General features: G+C 39.5%; 1 protein-coding gene across 11 annotated transcripts in view; it reads left to right on the top strand.

Moving 5' to 3' along the window:
- stau1 (staufen double-stranded RNA binding protein 1) overlaps positions 1-20,060 on the top strand; it is a 46,898-nt gene that overhangs the window by 15,306 nt on the left and 11,532 nt on the right. For 2 of the 11 annotated variants that reach the window (XM_078555245.1, XM_078555240.1), the window contains 8 exons: positions 870-1,026; positions 1,349-1,484; positions 5,271-5,442; positions 9,878-9,976; positions 13,285-13,497; positions 18,855-18,998; positions 19,086-19,232; positions 19,319-19,397. In XM_078555245.1, the coding sequence (XP_078411371.1) occupies positions 870-1,026; positions 1,349-1,484; positions 5,271-5,442; positions 9,878-9,976; positions 13,285-13,497; positions 18,855-18,998; positions 19,086-19,232; positions 19,319-19,397 (1,147 nt within the window). The remainder of the gene's footprint in view (positions 1-869; positions 1,027-1,348; positions 1,485-5,270; positions 5,443-9,877; positions 9,977-13,284; positions 13,498-18,854; positions 18,999-19,085; positions 19,233-19,318; positions 19,398-20,060) is intronic. The other 9 variants (XM_078555248.1, XM_078555244.1, XM_078555247.1 and 6 more) reach the window with 5 other exon arrangements.

Below are 20,060 nucleotides of genomic sequence, written 5' to 3'. Positions count from 1 at the left end.
ATGTTTAAGTTTGTTGCCACTGTATCTTTCCATTTAGTCTTAGGCCGCCTTCCTCCTCTTCTGGCAGTCCCTTCTCTATTACTCGCCTCGCTGCATTTCCTTCCTCTCTCCATGACAGGTTACCCTATTACTAGTTTCTTCTATGCTCCTACAATCTTCACAGGCCCCCTGATGGCCTGGTTCCTGATGTTGTCCTTTCCCGTTACCCCACAGATCCATCTCATTGGTATCCATTCATCGTTCCTCTCTTTTGATATTGCCTCAGTTTCTGCACTCTATAACAAGGCCAGGTCTTGTAACTGTCTTGTAGATTCTTCCCTTCTGTTTCAGTGATACTTTTCTATTACACAACACTTCACTGCACATCTTCCAAATACTCCAACCAGAGCTAACCCGTTGCTTAATTTCCATTTCTATACTCCATCTTCTGCCGCCACTGACCCCAGGTACTTGAAACAACTCACTTTCTCCAAGTCTTCACCCATAATATTTATAGCTTCACTCTGATCCTCTTCTCTAGGCTCAAACTGTCAGTTCACATATTGGCTCTTGATGCACTGATCTTCATACCCCGTTTTTCAATGGTTTTGTCCAGATATTTGGTCAATATGAAGTGGCATTTATTGTAAAACATATTGTATCTGAATGCCATAATGGCTTTTTGATTATGTAGTTATTTCAGACATAAGAATTATTTTGTGTAGATATAATATATTTTTCAGTGCAGTTAGTGAGGTTTAGTAGTAATGTTTAACTGCTTTCATTTTAATATGCAACCTAAATGCAATCTATACACTAAATGGAAATTAAAGTTAATCCTACAATGGTTTGCACTGAACTTTTTGATGTCTTGTAAATTTTGCTTTTAGGTTTTTACGGTGCAACTGACACTTGGTGACCAGCACTGGGAAGCTGAAGGAAGCAGCATTAAGAAGGCTCAGCATGCAGCAGCCGCAAAGGCCTTAGTGGAAACCAGTCTCCCAAAACCACCACCTCGTCCCCCACGTAATGATTCAAAAAATCCTGGTAAAAATTAGTTTTAGTAGAACAGTCCCTGAAAGAAGCAATATTGATCGCTGTCTGTCAAACTCTTGACAAAAGTGAAGGTTAAAATCATCAGTAGAGAGTGGTATCTGAAAATATAAGGTCAAAAATAAAGGAACAGGCACTTTGTTTCTTTAAGTAAAATAGTGAATTTCATTTATTTGGCAGTTTATTTTCATAATGTCACATTGCACTCAATCACAACCTATTATTCCAAAGCCAGCTATTGTACAAGTTGAATAGTGTGTGCATAATTTTGAAATTGGGGATGACATAAAATTAACAATTTTATTTGTGTTTTTAGACAGTGTTACTCCAACAGTAGAACTGAATGCCTTGTGTATGAAAATGGGGAAAAAACCGACCTACAGACCAATTGATCCTTATCCTGGGCTAAGGCCGAGCTACAATATGCTGAGAAATAATGCTTACCCTCAAAGGTATCAATTTTATCTATGGCTGCATTTTGTTCTGTTCTGCCTATCACAACTGAAATGATTTATCTATTAGCTACCCATTCTATATAGCGCTTGAAGTGAAAGCACCATTTCACTTTTTTTAAGTAGGTTTAGGGAAAAAAATCAAGAAGCAGTTGTAGATTTGTTCCAGGGCATCCTGTGCAATATCAAAAGAGAGTGCTTCTGGTAGCCCAGTAGGTTTAAGCAAAAATTACACCATGTGGGCTAAATATTCCAATGTTCAAATCCTCTACTGTGCTGTTCTCAAGGTGCAATTTGGTATTGTGTCATTCCTTAAGGGGAGTGGGGGGGCACGGGGGAGAATCAATTTGACATTCTGCCTTTTGATCACTGATTACTGACATTTGCAAAAAAAGTGAGCATGTGTTTCTGAAAATCCCAACTTGTATTGTCTGAAGACAATTTGGTTAAGCCTTGTAGTTATGCTAATAGTTTCTAATAACAAGCTGACATAGATGATGCTTGGCTTGGGAGCATCTGGCAATGCAATGTAGTGGTAAGGAGAGCGTACACTCTAAGAAAATCACTTCTATAGTTGAGCAGTAGGGAAAAAAAGTGCCATACACTGGCAAAGTTGTTTCTAATGACCTCGGGATGTTCCAAAGTGTTTCACAGCCGATGGCTTTTGAAATGTAGTCGTTATTTTCATGTAAGCAGATGAAACAGATAATTTCCATACAGCTTGGTCCTAAAAACAGCAAAAAAAAATTTTTATGTTGGCCGAAGGAGGAATTTTGGCCAGGACCTGGGAAAAATTCCTTGCTCCTCTTTGAATAAGATCTCTTGATCCTTTATGGCTGCCTGAAGAGTTCGACAGGGCTCAGTTTAACATCTTGTCCAAAAGCTGGCACCTTGTTGTGACCGTGCTAGCACTCCATTAGAGCTGCACAGCTAGTCCCACTCCTATGCCTTTTCCCTGTAGCCCAGCAATTTTTTTCTCCTCGGATGTTTATCTAATTCCCTTTTGAAAGCCATAATTCAAACTGAATCCACACTCTACAAACCGGAAGAAAAAACTTATCCTCATTTTGCCGTTGTATCTTTTCCCAATCACTTAAAATTGGTGTCCACTGATTTTCAACCCTGCTGCCAATGGGACGTTTCTCCCTACCTACTTTGTCCAGATCTCTCATGATTTTAAATACTTCTTTCGGATCTCCCTCCCCTCCCCTCCCTTCCTCTTTCTGCCTGCCTCTCTCTCTTTTTCTTTTTCTCTTTCTCTCTCTGTCTCTTTCTCACTCTCTTCCCCCCCCTCCCCCCCCCCCCCCCCCCCCCCTCCTCCCCCCCCGCCCCAAAACATAAACCTCCAGGTCCCTCTGCTGCTGCTTTAGAATTGTACCTTTTTATGTTGTGCTGTCTCGTTCTTCCTACCAATGTGCACCAATTTGCACTTCTGCACATTAAATTTCATCTGCCATGAGCCCCCCCATTCCAACAGCCTCACTATGTCTGATTGAAGTCTATCACTATGCTCCTCACATTTCAGAATACTTCCAAGTGTTGACATTGTGCCTGGCACTTACAAGTCTAAGCCATTAATGTAGATCACAAATGATGGCCTTAATACTAACCTCTGGGGAACCACAGCATATACTTTTCTGCAGTCAAAACAGTCGTTCACCACCACTGCTTCCCGTCACTTAGCCGACTTTGCATCCATGGTGGCAATGTCCCTTTTATTCCTCAACTTTGCTGATGAGCCTGTTATGTGGCATTTTATTTAAACACCTTTTGGAAGTCCATGTACACCACATGAACCACATTAATGTCATTATCCCTTTCTTCATCAAAAAACTCATTCAAATTAATTAAACATAATTTACCCTTGACAAATCCTTGCTGACTTTGTATAATTAATCCATATTTTTAAGTGCCTAAATCTTTTACAAATGATAATCTGGACAAAATTAACCATGTTTACAGCACACAAACAGCCAATTGGCCCAACAGGTCCATGCCAGTCTTTATCCTCCTGTTATGGCATGGCAGATGGTAAATGCTGAGTTGTTCAAATCCCAAAGGGAAACTTGAAACAACTGCCACAACTTGTTCTGCAGTTTGTATAAATTTCAAGGTGTGTGCCTTGAATTCAGTCGTAATAAGACCACTAAGTCTTATAGGTTTTTAAAATTAAATTAAACATTTATTAATAAGAGAAGTGCTTTTAAATACACACACAGATCTACAAACTACTACGATAACCCCTAAATTTTTTTTCTTTTTTTTGGAAAAATATACTTTATTCATAAAATATCTGGAAGAACATACCAAACCATTTCAAAATCACCATCACAAACACAAAGGTACAATCAGGTTCAACTTTTACAACATGTATCACGAGGTGCATCAATACAATAAATGAATATTACAATCATTTGCAGACATTCATTTTGAGCTGTACAGCCCAAGGGGCTCTACACAGTTCCCAGTCCCTCGGTGCACTGTGGCAGAAAGGTCTTAGACAGCGACCCTTCCTCATTGCACCTTTGCGGCGACTGCCCCAAGCCCCTAATCAATCTAACTCCCAGTTACACTTTTGGTAAGGCAACAGTAAGACACAGATTTTAAAAGACCTCGGCCAAGAAACATGATACCCTGAACAAGCCGAATTCAAAGTGAGTGCTCTTCACTTCAGTCCCTGGAGACAGCAGCTTGAGGCATAGATATTAAAGGCTTTTTCACACTTGAAAGATCTTAAGATGCCTTCCCCTGCAAACACTCTTCTCTCCTTTTATACATATCTTCCTCTTTGAATGCGAACACCCATTGTTTCACTATGCCTTTGGACTTTATCTCCCAGATAATAAAAATCTCTCATGGCACTAAGTTTTACTAGTAATCTTCACTAAACTTCACTCCGTCTTTTGAAAACAATCTAGTCTGGTTTATTTAAAAATGCAAATGTTCTCTTGACACCTATGTTTCTAAACTTCCCCATGTTTACCTAATTAGCATTTCAAACCTAACTTCTCTTTTTACATCAAAGCACCCAGACTAGCTGCCTCTAATTCAGTAAATCTCTCTCACACACGCACATATAAACACATCTCACTATTACTCTATTTTACAATAAATTCCGTTAATATGAGAATAATTATATCTTCCTGACAGCTCTGCATAAGCCACTTCTACCCCTCTTATCTAAACCCATCAACATGTCCTTCCATTCCTCTCCACATGCTTCACTTTACCTTTGAATGCATCTGTTATTTGCCTCAACTACTCTTTTTCTGGCAGCAAGTTAGATATTCTAGACACTCTTTGGGTAACGAAGTTAATCTTGAATTCTCTATTAGATTTATTAGTAATTACCTTATTTATGGCCCCTAGTTCTGGTCTCTCCCACAGGTGGGAGTATTTTGACCTGTATCAGGTCACTCCTCAGTCATCTTTATTAGGGAAAAAGCCCCACCTGTTCATTTCTTCCTTATGCGTGTCACCTTTCCACCTGGTGTCATTCCAAATCTTTTTTGGCACTTCTGTATCCTTATAATATGTAAACTAGAACCTTTAGTGCTCCAAGTGTGGTCTAACCAAATTTATACAAGTTTAACATTACTTTTCAATTTTTCCCTTTTAGAAATGAGCCCCAGTGTTTTGTTTACTTTCTGTAAAGTCCTCTTAATCTGTGTCAATACTTCTATAATCTGCATACCTTTGTAGCTGATATGAATGTTTAACTGAAACCTTTCATCCTATTGTTCTTGGGAATTGAGATTTCATAATTTGGTGTTTGTTTTCCTCAAGGTACTTCTACCCTTTCCCTCCTGTTGGACCAGTCACTTACCAAGTTGAACTTGTAATTGGAAATCAGCAATTCCAGGGAAAAGGAAGATCAAGGCAGGCTGCTAAACATGATGCAGCTGCTAAAGCACTCAAAGCCTTGCAAAATGAAACCCTGCCATCCAAGTTACCAACTGTGGGTATTTTCATTTTGATTACCGTCTAGCTTGGTTTGAAACATCAAGTCAACTGTTGGAGAAAGTAATACTAAGTTTACATTTGTAGATGCCAATCTCCAATCAGAGCTGGAGTACAGGTTCCAGCCAGACAGAAGCCTCTTTACACTATATTCTAAATTGCAAGCCCTCTCCTTTCTGATTAAAACTTGTAATGTTTAGAGCTTGTGAACTGTAGAGTTTGTATTCTGTAAGCACTTCAATTAACTGCAGCTAGGTTTGTTTAAAAAGGGACTATCCACATTGAAATGGAACAATGGGATCCAGGTGAGAAGGTATGGTTTACCTTTGTCATAGTCACATGAGGTATCCACAGGAACCTACAACCTTCGGACTTAGAGGCAAGAATGCTATCAGTGAGCCATGGCTGACACCTCTCAGGTGATGGATCTCTTCAGCTGTCCTCCCTCAGAGAATTTGAGAGTAACAAATACAAATACCAAATAAGAATTATCAATGAAGAGCCTTGTTAATTTCTCGGTTCATCACTGAGAACTTGATTTGTTCTCCTACCTTTCAGTGACTACTATGCTTATAGAATTAAAATCAAGTGTTTGGCAGTTAATTTTCATTTGGAACACCCAAATCTAAAAAGAAGAATCATTGTAGTTTCCATCCACCGTAATTAGCTGCCAGCCTTCCTGGATTGATAGAGTGCCTGGATTGATACTGTAATTGAGGTTTGATTTCCTGGGCATCGTTGTGAACAAGCCAAGAGAAAAATTTGAAATTGGCCTAGCATTGGAACCTGACAATCTGGCTGGTTCCCTCACATGTTGGGGTGGTTTCAGTGGTGCAGGGTATTGCGAGTATCCATTTTGGGCCATCATTGCAGCGTCCCTTTTGATATCAGGTATACTTAATCAGATGCCACATGATCAAAGCTACAGGCATAGGCCCTCAATGTCCCTGTCTGACCTTATCAGAGTACCTCCCGGTGTGCACTTGAACAGAAGATTAATCTGTTGGAAACTGCTATGCAAATTATAAAGAGGAATTTTACACTTTTTTCATCCTTTCATGTTCTTGGCCAGACACACTTCGAATTTGAACAAAGGGCAGTGCTGCAACCAATCCCAGGATATATGCTGCCTGCGGTATGTGCAGTCTAACCAGTATTTTTTTTTCATTCATGGGATGTGGGTGTCGCTGGCTAAGCTGGCATTTGTTGCCCATCCCTGGTTACCCTTGAGAGGGTGATGGTGAGCTGCCTTCTTGAACTGCTGCATGAGGTGTAGTTACATGCACAGTGCTGTTGGGGAGGGAGTTACAAGATTTTGCTCCAGTAACAGTGAAGGAACAGCGATATATTTCCAAGTCACAATGGTGATTGGCTTGGAGGGGAACTTCCACGTGGTGGTTTCACATATCTGCTGCCCTTGTCCTTCTAGATGGTAGTGGTCGTGGATTTGGAAGGTGCTGCCTAAGGAGTCTTGGTGAGTTCCTGCAGTGCATCTTGTACATGGTACACACTGCTCTCTCTGTACCTCAGTGGTGGAGGAAGTGATTGTTTGCAGATGGGGTGTCAATCAAGTGGGTTGCCTTGTCCTGGATGGTGTCAAGCTTTTTGAGTGTTGTGGGAGCTGCACTCATCCAAGCAAGTGGAGAGTGTTTCATCACACTCCTGACTTGTGCCTTGTAAGTTACCAAATGTGGGTATTTTAATTTTGATTACCATATAACTTGGTTTGAAACATCAAGTCAAAAGTTGGAAAATGTAATACTAAGTTTACATTTGTAGACGCCAGCCTCCAATCATAGCTGGAGTACAGGTTCCACACTTTGGACAGACTTTGGGGAGTCAGGAAGTGAGTTACTCGCAGGATTCCTAGCCTCTGACCTCTTATAGCCACAGTATTTATATGGCTGGTCCAGTTCAATGGTATCCCCCCAGGATGTTGCTAGTGAGGGACTCAGCAATGGTAATGCCATTGAATGTCCAGGGACAATGGTTAGATTCTCTCTTGTTGGAGATGGTCATTGCCCGGCACTTGTGTGGCACAAATGTTGCTTGCCACATGTCAGCCCAAGCCTGGATATTGTCCAGGTCTTGCTGCATTTGCACATGGGCTGCTTCAGTATCTGAGGAGTTGTGGATGGTGCTGAACATTGCGCAATTGTGAGCAAACATCTCCAGTTCTGTCCTTATGATGGAAGGAAGGTCCTTAATGAAGCAGCTGAAGGTGGTTAGGCCTAGGATAAATGGATCGAGTACTTTCTGAAATACATAGAATTGTGGGCATTGCAGTTACCATGACTACTGCAAGAGCAGGAACATGGTAGCAGGGTGATTGAGGGTGTACTATCAATATGATACAACCTACTAAAGTAAATCAAACCAGAATTGGCAGCTCCATCTGTAGACTATTAGTGGGAAGGATATTGCCCTATATTTGATGTTTTATTTACCAGAGGGCATAGATTTAAGGTGATTGATAGAAGGATTAGCGGGGATATGAGGAAAAACTTTTTTACCCAGAGGGTGGTAGGCTTCTGGAATTCACTGTCTGATTTGGTGGATGAGGCTGAAACGCTTAATTCATTTAAAAGGCACCTGGATCTGCACCTGAAGTGCTGTACCTGCAAGTCCAGGTGCTGGAAAGTGGGATTAAAATGAGCAGCTAGTTTTTTTTCCTCCTTTTTCTCTGGCTGGCGCAGATGTGATGGGCTGAATTCTGGGCTGAATGGGCTGAAAAAGTTTTTCTTCATATCCCCGCTAATCCTTCTATCAATCACTTTAAATCTATGCCCTCTGGTAATTAAAACATCAAATGTAGGGCAATATCATTCCCACTAATACTCTACAGATGGAGCTGCCAATTCTTTCTGTGCCGTGACTTTTCTATGGTGTGTTAGATACGTTTGCTATCAGTCATAAGTGACAACGTTTTTTTTTTAAAAACGGAAGTCTTTTTCTATCTAGAAGGACAAATCGAACAATGAAAGTATGTTGAACTTTCCAAAATCTTAGATTGCAGTTGGAGTAATATGTATAATTTTGGATATCCCTGAATTGGAAGAATATGAAAGGAATGGAAAAGGTGTAGCTTAGATTTATGAGAATGTTACCAAGATGAGCAGTTACACTCACTTGCTGGGCACCTTTATGATGATGAGTTGTAATCTGATAGATGGTGATAAATTTGTACCTTACATCAGACAAGAGTAATTATCTACGATGACCACTTTTAAAAAGTAAAAGTAGAGGAATGGTTAGAAAAACTCCAGCTCAGTGGGGTAGCCCTTACTTGTTTTGACTTTTAATTATCTGCTTGTACCCAAAGCATCTTCTGCAATGGTACCTCTTGCTGTCCTGCACTCTTAGCTCTGGTGTCCCTTAAGGACTGACCCCATTACCTGAAGATATGGAGTCAACTTCAGCATGTATGTTGACAATGCCCAATGCTGTACATCTCCACTGCCTATTTGGTGTCAGACTGTTTATCCCAACCAAATATTAGACACAGTTTCACTTAAATATTGGGAAGACTGAAACCATTCTTTGGCTGTCACCTCAGGCCCTATATCCTTACTGCCAATCCTCCCTCTCCCCAGACATTGTCTTGGCTGAACTAAACTGGCTGCAATCTCTACATCCTGTTTGATCCCAAGTTGAGCTTCTAGCTCCACATTACCTATTATAAACACTTCCTACTTCCACTTAGTCCACCTCTGACTCTGTCTCACCCTATCTGTCATTGAAAACCTCATTTATGCTTTAATCACCCCTTAACTTGACGTTCCAGTGCTGTTCTAGCTGGCCTTTCATTCTCCACTGTCTGTCAACCCTTTGGCTCACCCAAAGCTCAGCTGCCTATAATCTATCACATGCCAGGTTTGTTTATCATGTCTATTGCTTGCATCCATTGGCTACCATTTCACCAATGTCTCCCATTTAAAATTCTTATCCTTGTGTTTGAATCCTTTATCGCATTTACTGTCCTATCTCAAACTACTTTGAGCCCTGCAACCTCTTTCTTCACCCACCATCCCTCTCCCTGCAAGCTCTCCTTTCCCCTGAAGAGCAAACAGCAGAGTGAGATTAGATTGGGTGGCTTGTGAAAAAGCACCACAGATTAGGTGAGATAAATCGGCTGTTTTTGAGCAGTAGTGTTCCACAATCAGTTAAAATAGTTTAGACACCCTAGGGTTATTTTCAAGATAATATTTTCAAATAAATGTCTTTTACAATTGAATCTGTAGTTTTATAGAAAAAAAAGAGTTGCATTAATATGGTGTCTTTCACGACTTCAAGGCATCCCAGAGCACTTTAGTCAGTGAACACTTTTAAAGTGTAGTTATTGTTGTAGGAAAATGAACATGGTATGCTGGCGAAATTTTAAAACTTCTATTATGTAATTTCATGCTGGTAACTACTTGAACGTTTCCTTGCAGGTTAATGGAAAAGAACCAGATGATGATGATCTCAATAAATCTGAAATAAGCCAAGTTTTTGAGATTGCACTGAAAAGAAACATGCCTGTAAACTTTGAAGTAAGTTTTTCATAAAATGTCACCACTTTGGGTGTTCGATTTATCCATTCAGTTTTTTTTATTCTTCATTAATATATATGAAATTTAATACATGGGCTGCATGTTTATTGAAAATTCTTAAGGCACCTGCAGCATCTGTTACTGCTGAAGGTGTCACTCTGCTAAGTGTTTTCATTTAGTGGTATCACACCATGTGAACATGCTGCATCACTGAGGTTACATAATCTGATCCCTGAGTCCCATCAATGCTTGAGTTTTTCTTTCTTAATTGAAATGTCCGATCCAAAATACAGGTTTCAGTATTTTTTTTTTAAATGACATGTCCACAAAAGATTTAAATTTATCCACTTAAATTACCTTTAGATTTGAAGATTTCAGCCTCACCTATATACCTGACCTTGGAATTTAGCATTTTGTCCTGAGCATGTTCAAATTCTTAAACTTCCCAGGTTGCATCAGGGCTCTCCATTCAGCGAAGTGATATTTTCTTAACACCCAGTACTTTTTGCCTGGAAAAAGACAGGAAAAAATTTACAAGCTTTATTAGAGCAAAACTTGTATTCAATGAAGTATTTTTTTCACAAAAAACCCACCTGTCTGTGCATCGGAGTGTTCTGATTACATGCCTTGATTTTATTTTGCCTCAAGAATATTCGACTGAGGAATAAAGAGGCACACAAGTTGGAGGTGCATATGTCCTTCATTTTTATCTTCAATTTTCAAAAGAAAGCCCCACTTGACATTTGGGTAACAGTCAATGTCAGTTGTTTATACCATTAAAATGGTTTGGGACAGAGTGAGCGAAATAAGCAGTTTTCTTTGATCATTCCAACATAGCTTTCAAAAACTAACTTAAAAACATAACAGCACTCTTTAAAGACAAGTTAGGAGGAAGAGAAGAGGGGCAGTCAGTTGACATTCATTTTTGGTAGTGAGAGACAGGTCAAGTAGACGTAAGTTGAAGCATGCATGACGGGAGCAAGAGGGAAGGGAAATATGCTGATTGAGTTGTGTCATAGAAGTAGTAATAGAAGTCAGTGGGTTGTCAAGAGGAAGAATGTATGTGGGATCTGATCAGCAAGAAGGAGGTGGGATTTCCCATTACATTTTGAGCAATTTGAACAATCTGGTCACCAGGTTAACATAATCGCAAGTTTATGTACTCTAAATAGCAACTGTTGTGTGTCACAGTGTGACATCTAGACATACGTAGTAAAGCAGAATTTATGGAAATAGTAGGTATTCCAGGTAAAGAGGAATTTCTAATGCAATGTGTCCCCTACTTTCAATATGTGTTTGTTGGTTTTCTTGTGCCAGCATGCATTAGATTGGGGCAATTTCAGGATCAAGCAGAAATAGAAAATGGAAGCATAGTTGTACTGATGCAGGTGATGGGGAGAGGAAGCAGGTGCAAGCAGGACTGAGGAGGAGAGAAAGTGAGAACGGAGGGGAAAGAGTTGAGGAGACAAGGTGGAAGTGGGGTGGATGGGGTGCAGATAATGGCATGGAGACATTCCTTGGATGAAGATATAATTGGGGCGCATGTTCTGGAAGACTGGTTTCTCCTTGGTAGGGGAGCATTTTCTGTTGCACTGCTGAGGAAAGGATGTGGGGGGGCACGCTTGAGGGAGTTCGTTTGTTTGCTAGATGAGGGGCCTTTTCTATCCGAAGTAGAAGGCCATTTTTTTATTATTCGCTGTAGGTTTTGGAAGACTGGATTTGCTTTCATTCTGTTACTGGATATTTTGTGCTTCTGGGGCAATGCTGTTTATCCACACCATAACCTTTTGCTTCTTTGTATCATTGGTGGCTACACTGATTTGATGATTTTACTTGCTTGGACTTTTTCTTTGCCTTGAAGCATGCCATTGATTCAGAGAATGTAAACTTCTATAGCCTACATCATCATTCCCTTTTTGTCTGCTAATTGCTGTCAGAATATTAATATTTCACAGTTCAGTGTTTTTATTCAAGTTGCCTGATTTTAATTGGAATATTTTCAGTACCTTTTTAACCTTGTCATTGCTGTCAGGGCTATTTGGAAGAAAAAGATGTTGGATTTACATTGCTGTTCAGATTGGGTCTGTTATGTGCCATTGTGCTGGCATTCCCTTAATGTAATGATTGCACACACACTTAATAAATGTGTATAATTTGATCCCAATAGAAATCCTAAACTTGGCTTAAATGTTCACGTGGTTACATTTTTCACTTGTCTTACTCATTTCTATGCTTCAATCTCACCCCCCAAATCCCTGTTAGATTTTTGGGGTCACGTGATTCTGTAACTCATTGGCTATAGAGACAAGGTTCCTTTATTGTGCTTCATTCATCTTTATGCCAACTAATACTCAAGTGGTCTGTCTTTCAAGAAGCATTGTGTGAATCTCAATAATTTGCATATTAGCAGCTCCGGTTCAACAAATACTTGTGATCAGGGAAGCTCCAGAAAATGTTTTCTGAAGCTGATTAATAACAACACCAAAGAAGAAAAATATTTCTGCTAAGTGCATATTATTATCTGTGGTCCCAAAATAGACATAGGAAAGAGGCCAAGGTAAGGTTGGTTGCAGTGATGCTGAATAATGGGTTTGTAGGTTTGTACTTGAGTCTTCATTCTGATGATATGACTCATACAACCCATATTGAAAGTGGTCTCATGGAGACAACCCTGCACTGTTCTTGTGTTTAAAAAAAAAAGAACCTAATAGCTACCTTGAATATTATTGATAGATGTGGGCAGAGGCTGTCTGCCATCTTGTTACCCTTGTTGGATGTTGAGTGAGGATTTTAGATTTTGTACTCATTCACTTTGTTCAGTCAAAAAATCAATAGAATGGGACATTAAATTGCTCCCGTCTTTCTCGTCAGCAGGAGAGAACCCCTGGCAATGCACACAGCAAATCTATAGCCTATCATTTGACCATGCTGTGTTGGAACTTTTCTCCTGTTGCTGGTATGCAAATTATTGACATTCACGCAGCAGTCCTTAAAGACTGCACAATTGCATACGAGTTGCCAAAAAGATGAATAATGCATAACACAAGGACCTGTGTAGCTATCTATCTCTGGAACGAATCCATTTATTGTCAGTGCTTCCCTTAAAGAAAATCTTTTTTAAATGACAAGGGAAGGGGGGAGAAATTTCAAGGCAGATTGCTACTGCAAAACTTTTGACATTAGTGAGCCACCCTTGCATTGTGTGGGAATCAAGTAAATTGGATGCTGCAAATAATTGCCAAATTTTGTCAGTAATTTGTTATTAAATTAGACATTACATGTTTTAAGTGTTTTTTTTGGATTCACAGGTAATAAAAGAAAGTGGCCCTCCTCACATGAAAAGTTTTGTGACAAAAGTAATGGTTGGAGAATTTTCAGCTGAAGGAGAAGGGAAGAGTAAGAAAATTTCCAAGAAAGCTGCTGCAATAGCTGTTCTGGAAGAACTGAAGAAACTTCCACAGCTTCCGACAGTAGAAAAAGTGAAACCACGCATAAAAAAGAAAACTAAATCAATAGTGAAGGTGTGTAGGTATTTTACCCATGAAAAGGAACATTTATTTGGGGGGGAAATCCTTAACGTTAAGTAGAAAATCATTCAGTAACTAATATTGAAGCAGAAGTGCAGCTTTTCAGCTTTACTCGTTCCAAGATTCCAGCTCTAGTCATTTGATAACTACAAGTGGGAAATATTTATGATCCGCCATGATTCTTCAAATTGTATGCCCAGCTGAGGATTCTGTGCAACATTGGAGGGGTGCTGTGTTGTTAAACGGCAAGCCATTGGAAAGGAGAAACCAAAGTCTCATCAAATGGATGATGAAAATATCATGTTGCTATTGAAACAACAGAAAATTCAGTGTGCATCACCAAAATAATCTTTAACCATTCATCTTTTGCTGCTTGTGAAATGTTGCAGTGCACAATGGCTGCCAGGTTTGCTGATGTCCCTTATCTCTGGGGGTATATGTTTCTGGATCAAGAATGGGAAGGTAGAGCTGATGCTGTAGTTCAGCCATGGCCTTATTGAATCCACATTCCATTAAGACCATTTGCTGTGAAGTACTGTTGAAATGCAGGTATTTTTTTTTTCCCAAGTGGTTTAATTGGTTTTTGGATGGGATTTCCTGGTGTATTTTCTTGTCCCTCAAATCCTGGCAACATAATTATCTTAAAAAAAAGAAGCATGCAAGTTGTGCAATGTGCATGAAAAGGGCAGTAAATATAATTGGTTATGACAGCTATCCTAAGTTAAATCTATTATAAGCAATGGTCCATTAATTAGCTATTTACTTTTTAGGATTTTGTTGATTCCTGCTTAATAGTAATGCCTTCTAAGGCACTTCACAGGCGTGTTTTCAAACTAAATTTGACAAAGTCACCCTCTACCATTCAATAGGATCATGGCTGAACTTATCAACGCCACTTCCCTGAATAGCCTCATAAATATCTATTCCCAAAGGTAAGGGTATATGACAATAAGTAAGTTTGAAGGAGCCTCTTCAAGGAAGAGAGAGTTTGAGAGCAGGCGGCCTTCGGGGAGGGAATTCTAGAATTGAGGGCCCAGGCAGATGACAGTACAGGTGCCAATGGTGGATGATTTAAAATTGGAGATGCACAAGGAGCCGGAGTTGGAAGAGGGCTGTTATCTCCGGTCGTCGGGCTGGAGAAGGTGAGAAACGAGGAGGGGTGAGGCCATGGAGAGATTTGAAAGAAAGGTTGAGAATTTTACACTCTGCCAATTCCAACAATGTCATTATGGGTCAGTGAGCACAGGACTGGTGAATGGGATGATGAGAGTTAAAATTTGGGCAGCAGAGTTTTGGATGAGTTCAAGTTTACGGAGGGTGGAACATATAAGACCAACCAGAAGAACATTGGAACTATGAAGTCTAACGGTAATCAAGGCATGGATGAGGGTTTCTAAAGCAGTTGATTTGAGGCAGTGAAATGACATGTAGGTGGTCTTGGTGCTGGAATGGATATTTGATTAGAAGCATATCTTGGGGCCACATAAGGCTGTAAATGGTCTGATTCAGCCATATACAGTGACAGGGCAGACAGATGGGGTCAGTGGCTACAGAACAGAGTTTGGGTTGGGGATGGAAAAATGACACTTTGCTCTTCCCTATATTTAGTTGGAGGAAATTGCTGCTCATGCAGTACTGGAGGTAGGATAAGCAGCATGACATGTTGGAGGCAGCGGAGCTGCTGTATTGTCATTATGCATATAGAACCTGATGGGTTTTTGATATTGCTGAGGGGCAGCATGTAGATGAGAAATGAGGGGACCAAACTTAGATTCTTGGGGGACTCTGGTGTGGGAGCAGAAGAGAAAGAAGCCATTGCAATTGATTTTCTGGCTATGACTGGCTGAATAAGAATTGAACCAAACAGTCCCAGCCAGCTGGATGAGTGAGACGAGATGTTGAAGGGTAGTATGGTCAAATGTGATAAAGTTTGGAAACATGTCAAAGGATGGTTTACCACAGTCATGTAGGATGTCATTTGTGATTCTTGATTAGGCTGTTTCAGTGTTGTGGTAGGGATGGAAATTTAATTGGAGGGGCTTCAAACATGAATTAACCAAGATGGCAGAGACAAATGATTTTGTAAACACATAAAGGACACAGTTATTTTTTTGTCCAAGAGTTGCCTTGAGATGTGATAGAAGCATGCAGTGTGAGAGGATGGCTTGGAGAGGTAGATCTATGGAGTTTGTTATCCCCGGGGAACACGCAAAACTTTTGACTGCACATTGGGCACCTTTGTATTTTTGGGACTGTTTGCTTTTGTCGTTGGCAAACTTTCCAGGATAAAAGTGTTTTACTTTAAGAATGAGTTAACTGGTTCTTCCAATAGATGTGACTGTGAAGCCTGTGTTCATATGAGTTTCTAGTCTAAAAACCGCCCCATTATACAAAAGCTATTCTGATGGGAGTTACTTTATTTGTGAAACTACTGTGACTTTCTGTATGTTACATTCACTCCAAAGCTATAACTTCCATTTTACCTTGGAAAAATTAGTCCAAATTCCAAGGTCAGCCTATTAATATGGTTTTGCACACAGCTTGAAATAATTGTCATAATTGCATAAAGTTTGACATGGAAAAGCTATGTTGTTGAAAATTGGACACTATGCACTTGGTGCTTAAGATTGGCCACAGGTGTTGTCAATGCATCTAACAAATGTTCCTAGCCAATTCTTTAATTTTACAAATTTGAGATTAGGTAGACTATAGAGCTTTGATGAAGTTTTTACCCAGCACTACATTTTTCCCCAAACCAGCGCACACATGACTCGAGCACGATGAGCAAATTATCTTTTTATGGTGCATCGTATCATAACATATTTTTCTTTTTCCTTCCGCCACTGCTCCCCATCTGCCCCAAAAACAGCTGAACGATGATTGCACGTAAGACTCCTTCGACCTTTTGTTTATGACATCTTTTGCAATCTCCTTTGCCTCCGCTTATCACTGGCCTTCTATCCAGCTTCACCTGTCCCACCCCCCTTAAACAGTATATATTTCACCACATTTTTACTTCTCTTTGGTTCTGAAAAAGAGTCATAAGGACTCAAAAAGTTAACCCTGTCTTTCTCTCCACAGATGCTGTCAGACCTGCTGAGTTTTTCCAGCAATTTTTGTTTTTGCTAGTAACATATTAGGCAACATCATGAAACTATGGCAAGGTGGAATTCAATGCCACAACTGCATCTATTAACTAGATATGTGTTAGTAATAATGCATAGATACTGTCCATATAAAGGAAAAACTGGATAGCACAGCAGGACATGTGGTGTACTTTTATGGATTTAAACTGAGAACCCCCAACATTTTATGGGCAGTAAATTTCTGAGACCTTGTGCTTCATATTAAGCAAGTAATGCTTTTTAAAGTACTTCAGTGGGATTAAAAATGTACATGTTTTGCTGGGCCAAGTCTGATAGCCTGTCAACATGTTGATGGCTGAAGTAATGTCTTTGATGCATGGAGATGAGGAAAAATTTCTTGGGTTGGTTCTGAGTTGCTGAGCCGGTTAAACACCAGCAATGATGTAGTCACTATTCCCTGGATAATGGAAAGGAATATTGGTCAGATTTCTTGTGCTTTACTGCTATTTGTTGGTCCCTCCTGGAACCACAAATATCTAGCTAACATCTGAGGAGCAAATTGGGCTGATTTTTGACTTTCAGTTTGAAATCCTGCTCGCACTTGCTATCAAGATCCCTGTATGAATTGTGGGTAAGGTACTATGGGGCATAGAACATTAATTCTGAGGGTGAGTTAACAGCTTTAGGGGTTAAGAGAAACGCTCCTCTATTTTATATGGCTGGTCAATCATCAAGGTAATGTAATTTGAAACTTTTAAGTACCTGGTATATTTCATGCTCCTTCCACAGACTGTTGTACCTCAATTATCTAATCTATAGAGTTATGCCAAGATTTCCCCCAAAGATTTGAGCAAATATATGATTGCACCACCACATTCTAGCCTGGCCATTGTTTGACAAAGATGTTACTGTGATGTCAGCAGTCCATGAACAGCTTTGTTATGTGGAATATTTGTGCTCTGTTTATCCTCATCTCAACTTTCCATCACGTTGCTAATCATTAGTTATCCTATCATTTTTATTAAAAGAATTGATCTGCATATAATTGTTGCCATTGGAATCTCTCTTGTGTCCGTGTAGGAATAAATTTCTAATTTTCAGTCTCACTTGAAGCTTAGAGTTTGTAATTGTTTTCTAGCTCTGTTCGTCATCAAAGTTAAATAACCTACTTATTTCCACTATCTCAACCTCTCAAATGCCAAGATACTAGTGTCTGTCTTATCTCAAATTAAAAGTTTACGCCTGTCTTCAAAACTTTACTCCAATTCTTGAATTATAATTATTATTCTCTGAACACTCTGCATTATATTTTCCTTTCTATGTTAAATGATAAGACCTCTGAACCTTGATGCTGGAGATTCTCTACTTTCAATACTCTCAGTATTAATTGCATGTATGCCGGGTGCAAGTGATATGATTTACCCCTGTGTTTGGTTTTCTTTTCCTATGCCAACTGGATAGTTCCTCATGAAAATCTTGAAAACCTTGAGCCTTTTTTCAAAAAAAAACACAAATCAGTAGTTTGTGAACTGGATTCTCATCCACCTATACCTGGTTTGAAATGGCTTAAAGTTCACTAATGATTCTTGTAGCCAGAAAAGATGGATTTTTTTTTTTCCCCTGAGTTAAATTTGATTTCAGCATTAGCAACAAGCTAACCTCTTGCTTCCAACTTTATCTCTGTGTCCTCTTCATGAATATCTTGGCTACAATTAACTGAATCTGAGTTGTCATCATCTGAGTTTTAGACTGTCTTTCACCAGTACAATTGTTATCGTTAGTGTATTAAATTGAGTTGAGTTTGTTGGTCGAGAACAAAAAAGGCATTCTTGGGGAGCTTGATTATTCCTTTGGCTATTTGGAGGATAGCCCAGTATCTGTTGTGCATGATGAACTCTCGGTTCAGTGTGAGTTAATAGGGACAGAAATTCTAGGACCATTTACTCCACTTTCTCACTTCCTGGCAACCAATAGTAATGATTATTGGTGGAGGGCTGGGAACAGGCCCTTTCGGCCTTAAGGAAAATGGAAAAAAAGAACTTGAGGGGAAACAAAACCGCTTTGGTGTTTACAAAATCTGCAAGATTCAGCATTCTTAATTTTTTTAAAATTTAACATTTGGTCATTTCTGTACCTGGAACCAAAACAGAATCTGGCTTTTCAAATTTGGCTACAAAAATTAAACCAACTTTACTCATTTTCTCACCCGTTGATTTAATTTGAATAGTGCTGAAATGCTGAGCTTGCATCTTTTTTATTTTTAAGCTACAGACAAGTCCAGAGTATGGGCAAGGAATGAATCCAATCAGCCGTCTAGCTCAAATTCAGCAAGCAAAAAAAGAAAAGGAGCCTGAATATACATTAATGGTAGAACGAGGCCTTCCTCGCCTCAGAGAGTTTGTTATGCGGGTGAGAACTGTTACATAATTTATTTGATTATCTACAGATTATGAAGTGTACAATCCCAAATAATCTAAACTGTATTCCATTATTTAGGTTAAAGTTGGTGGTCAAGTAGGAGAGGGAATGGGCCCAAATAAGAAAGTTGCCAAGCGAAATGCAGCTGAGAAAATGTTGGAGCTTTTGGGTTTTAAAGTTCCTCAACCTCAGCCACCCAAACCAGCTTTGAAAACTGAAGAAAAGGTATTTTTTTTTATCAATCCAATTAAAATTAGTTTGTTTTTAAGTTCCAGGGCTTGTTCTGAAGGAATTTTCATTTTCTTTTTAAGCCAACAGTGAAAGATCCTGTTAAAGGACGGAAAGTGACCTTTTTCGAGCCTGGTTCCTCTGTAGAAGATACAGCAACAGGTATGTTGTATAGAAATACTGCACCTAGTTCTGTAGAATGAAGTGGGGAAATATTTAAGAAACAGTAATCACAGTGTTAGTTTTAGTGTAGTTGGAGAAAATGAAAATAAATGACCAGATGTAAAAATACTGCAGGGGATCTAATTTTAGTCAATTGCTGAGAGAACTGGCCCATCTGGATCAGAATCTATTAGATAAGGTAAGATGAGTAAGTAATATGAGACCTTCAAAGACATGGTCAGGTACAAATTAGACACGTTCCCATAAGGGAGAAAGGTAGGAAATTCCAAGGTAGACTTCTTGTGAAAATATCAGCAAACGTCATTAAAGAATAAATCAGATGGCAACTTCTAACATCTGCGCATGCATATTTACATATAGAAGTTTCTGTTACAGTTGCCCTGCTTCTCCAGAAGCTTAGCTGTAAATGTCTCGCCAAGAGACTCTACCTTCAAATGCATGGAAAGTGCATTAACTTGTGGCACTTGCTTAAGGTAACCAATAAATATGACAAAAAAAAAGTTGCACCTAGCCATTCAATTGCAAGTTTTTAATTGCTTTTTTTATTCAATCACTGGAATTGGGCTTTGCTGGCTGGGCCAGCATTTATTGCCCATCTCTAGTTGCGCTTGAGAAGTTGGTGGTGAGCTGAGCTGCTGCCTT

This window comes from Cetorhinus maximus, chromosome 13 (assembly GCF_964194155.1).
Source record: "Cetorhinus maximus chromosome 13, sCetMax3.hap1.1, whole genome shotgun sequence".
Classification (NCBI taxonomy): domain Eukaryota; kingdom Metazoa; phylum Chordata; class Chondrichthyes; order Lamniformes; family Cetorhinidae; genus Cetorhinus; species Cetorhinus maximus.
Note: the sequence above shows the minus strand (reverse complement) of the source record. Positions and strands in the feature narration are given on the sequence as shown.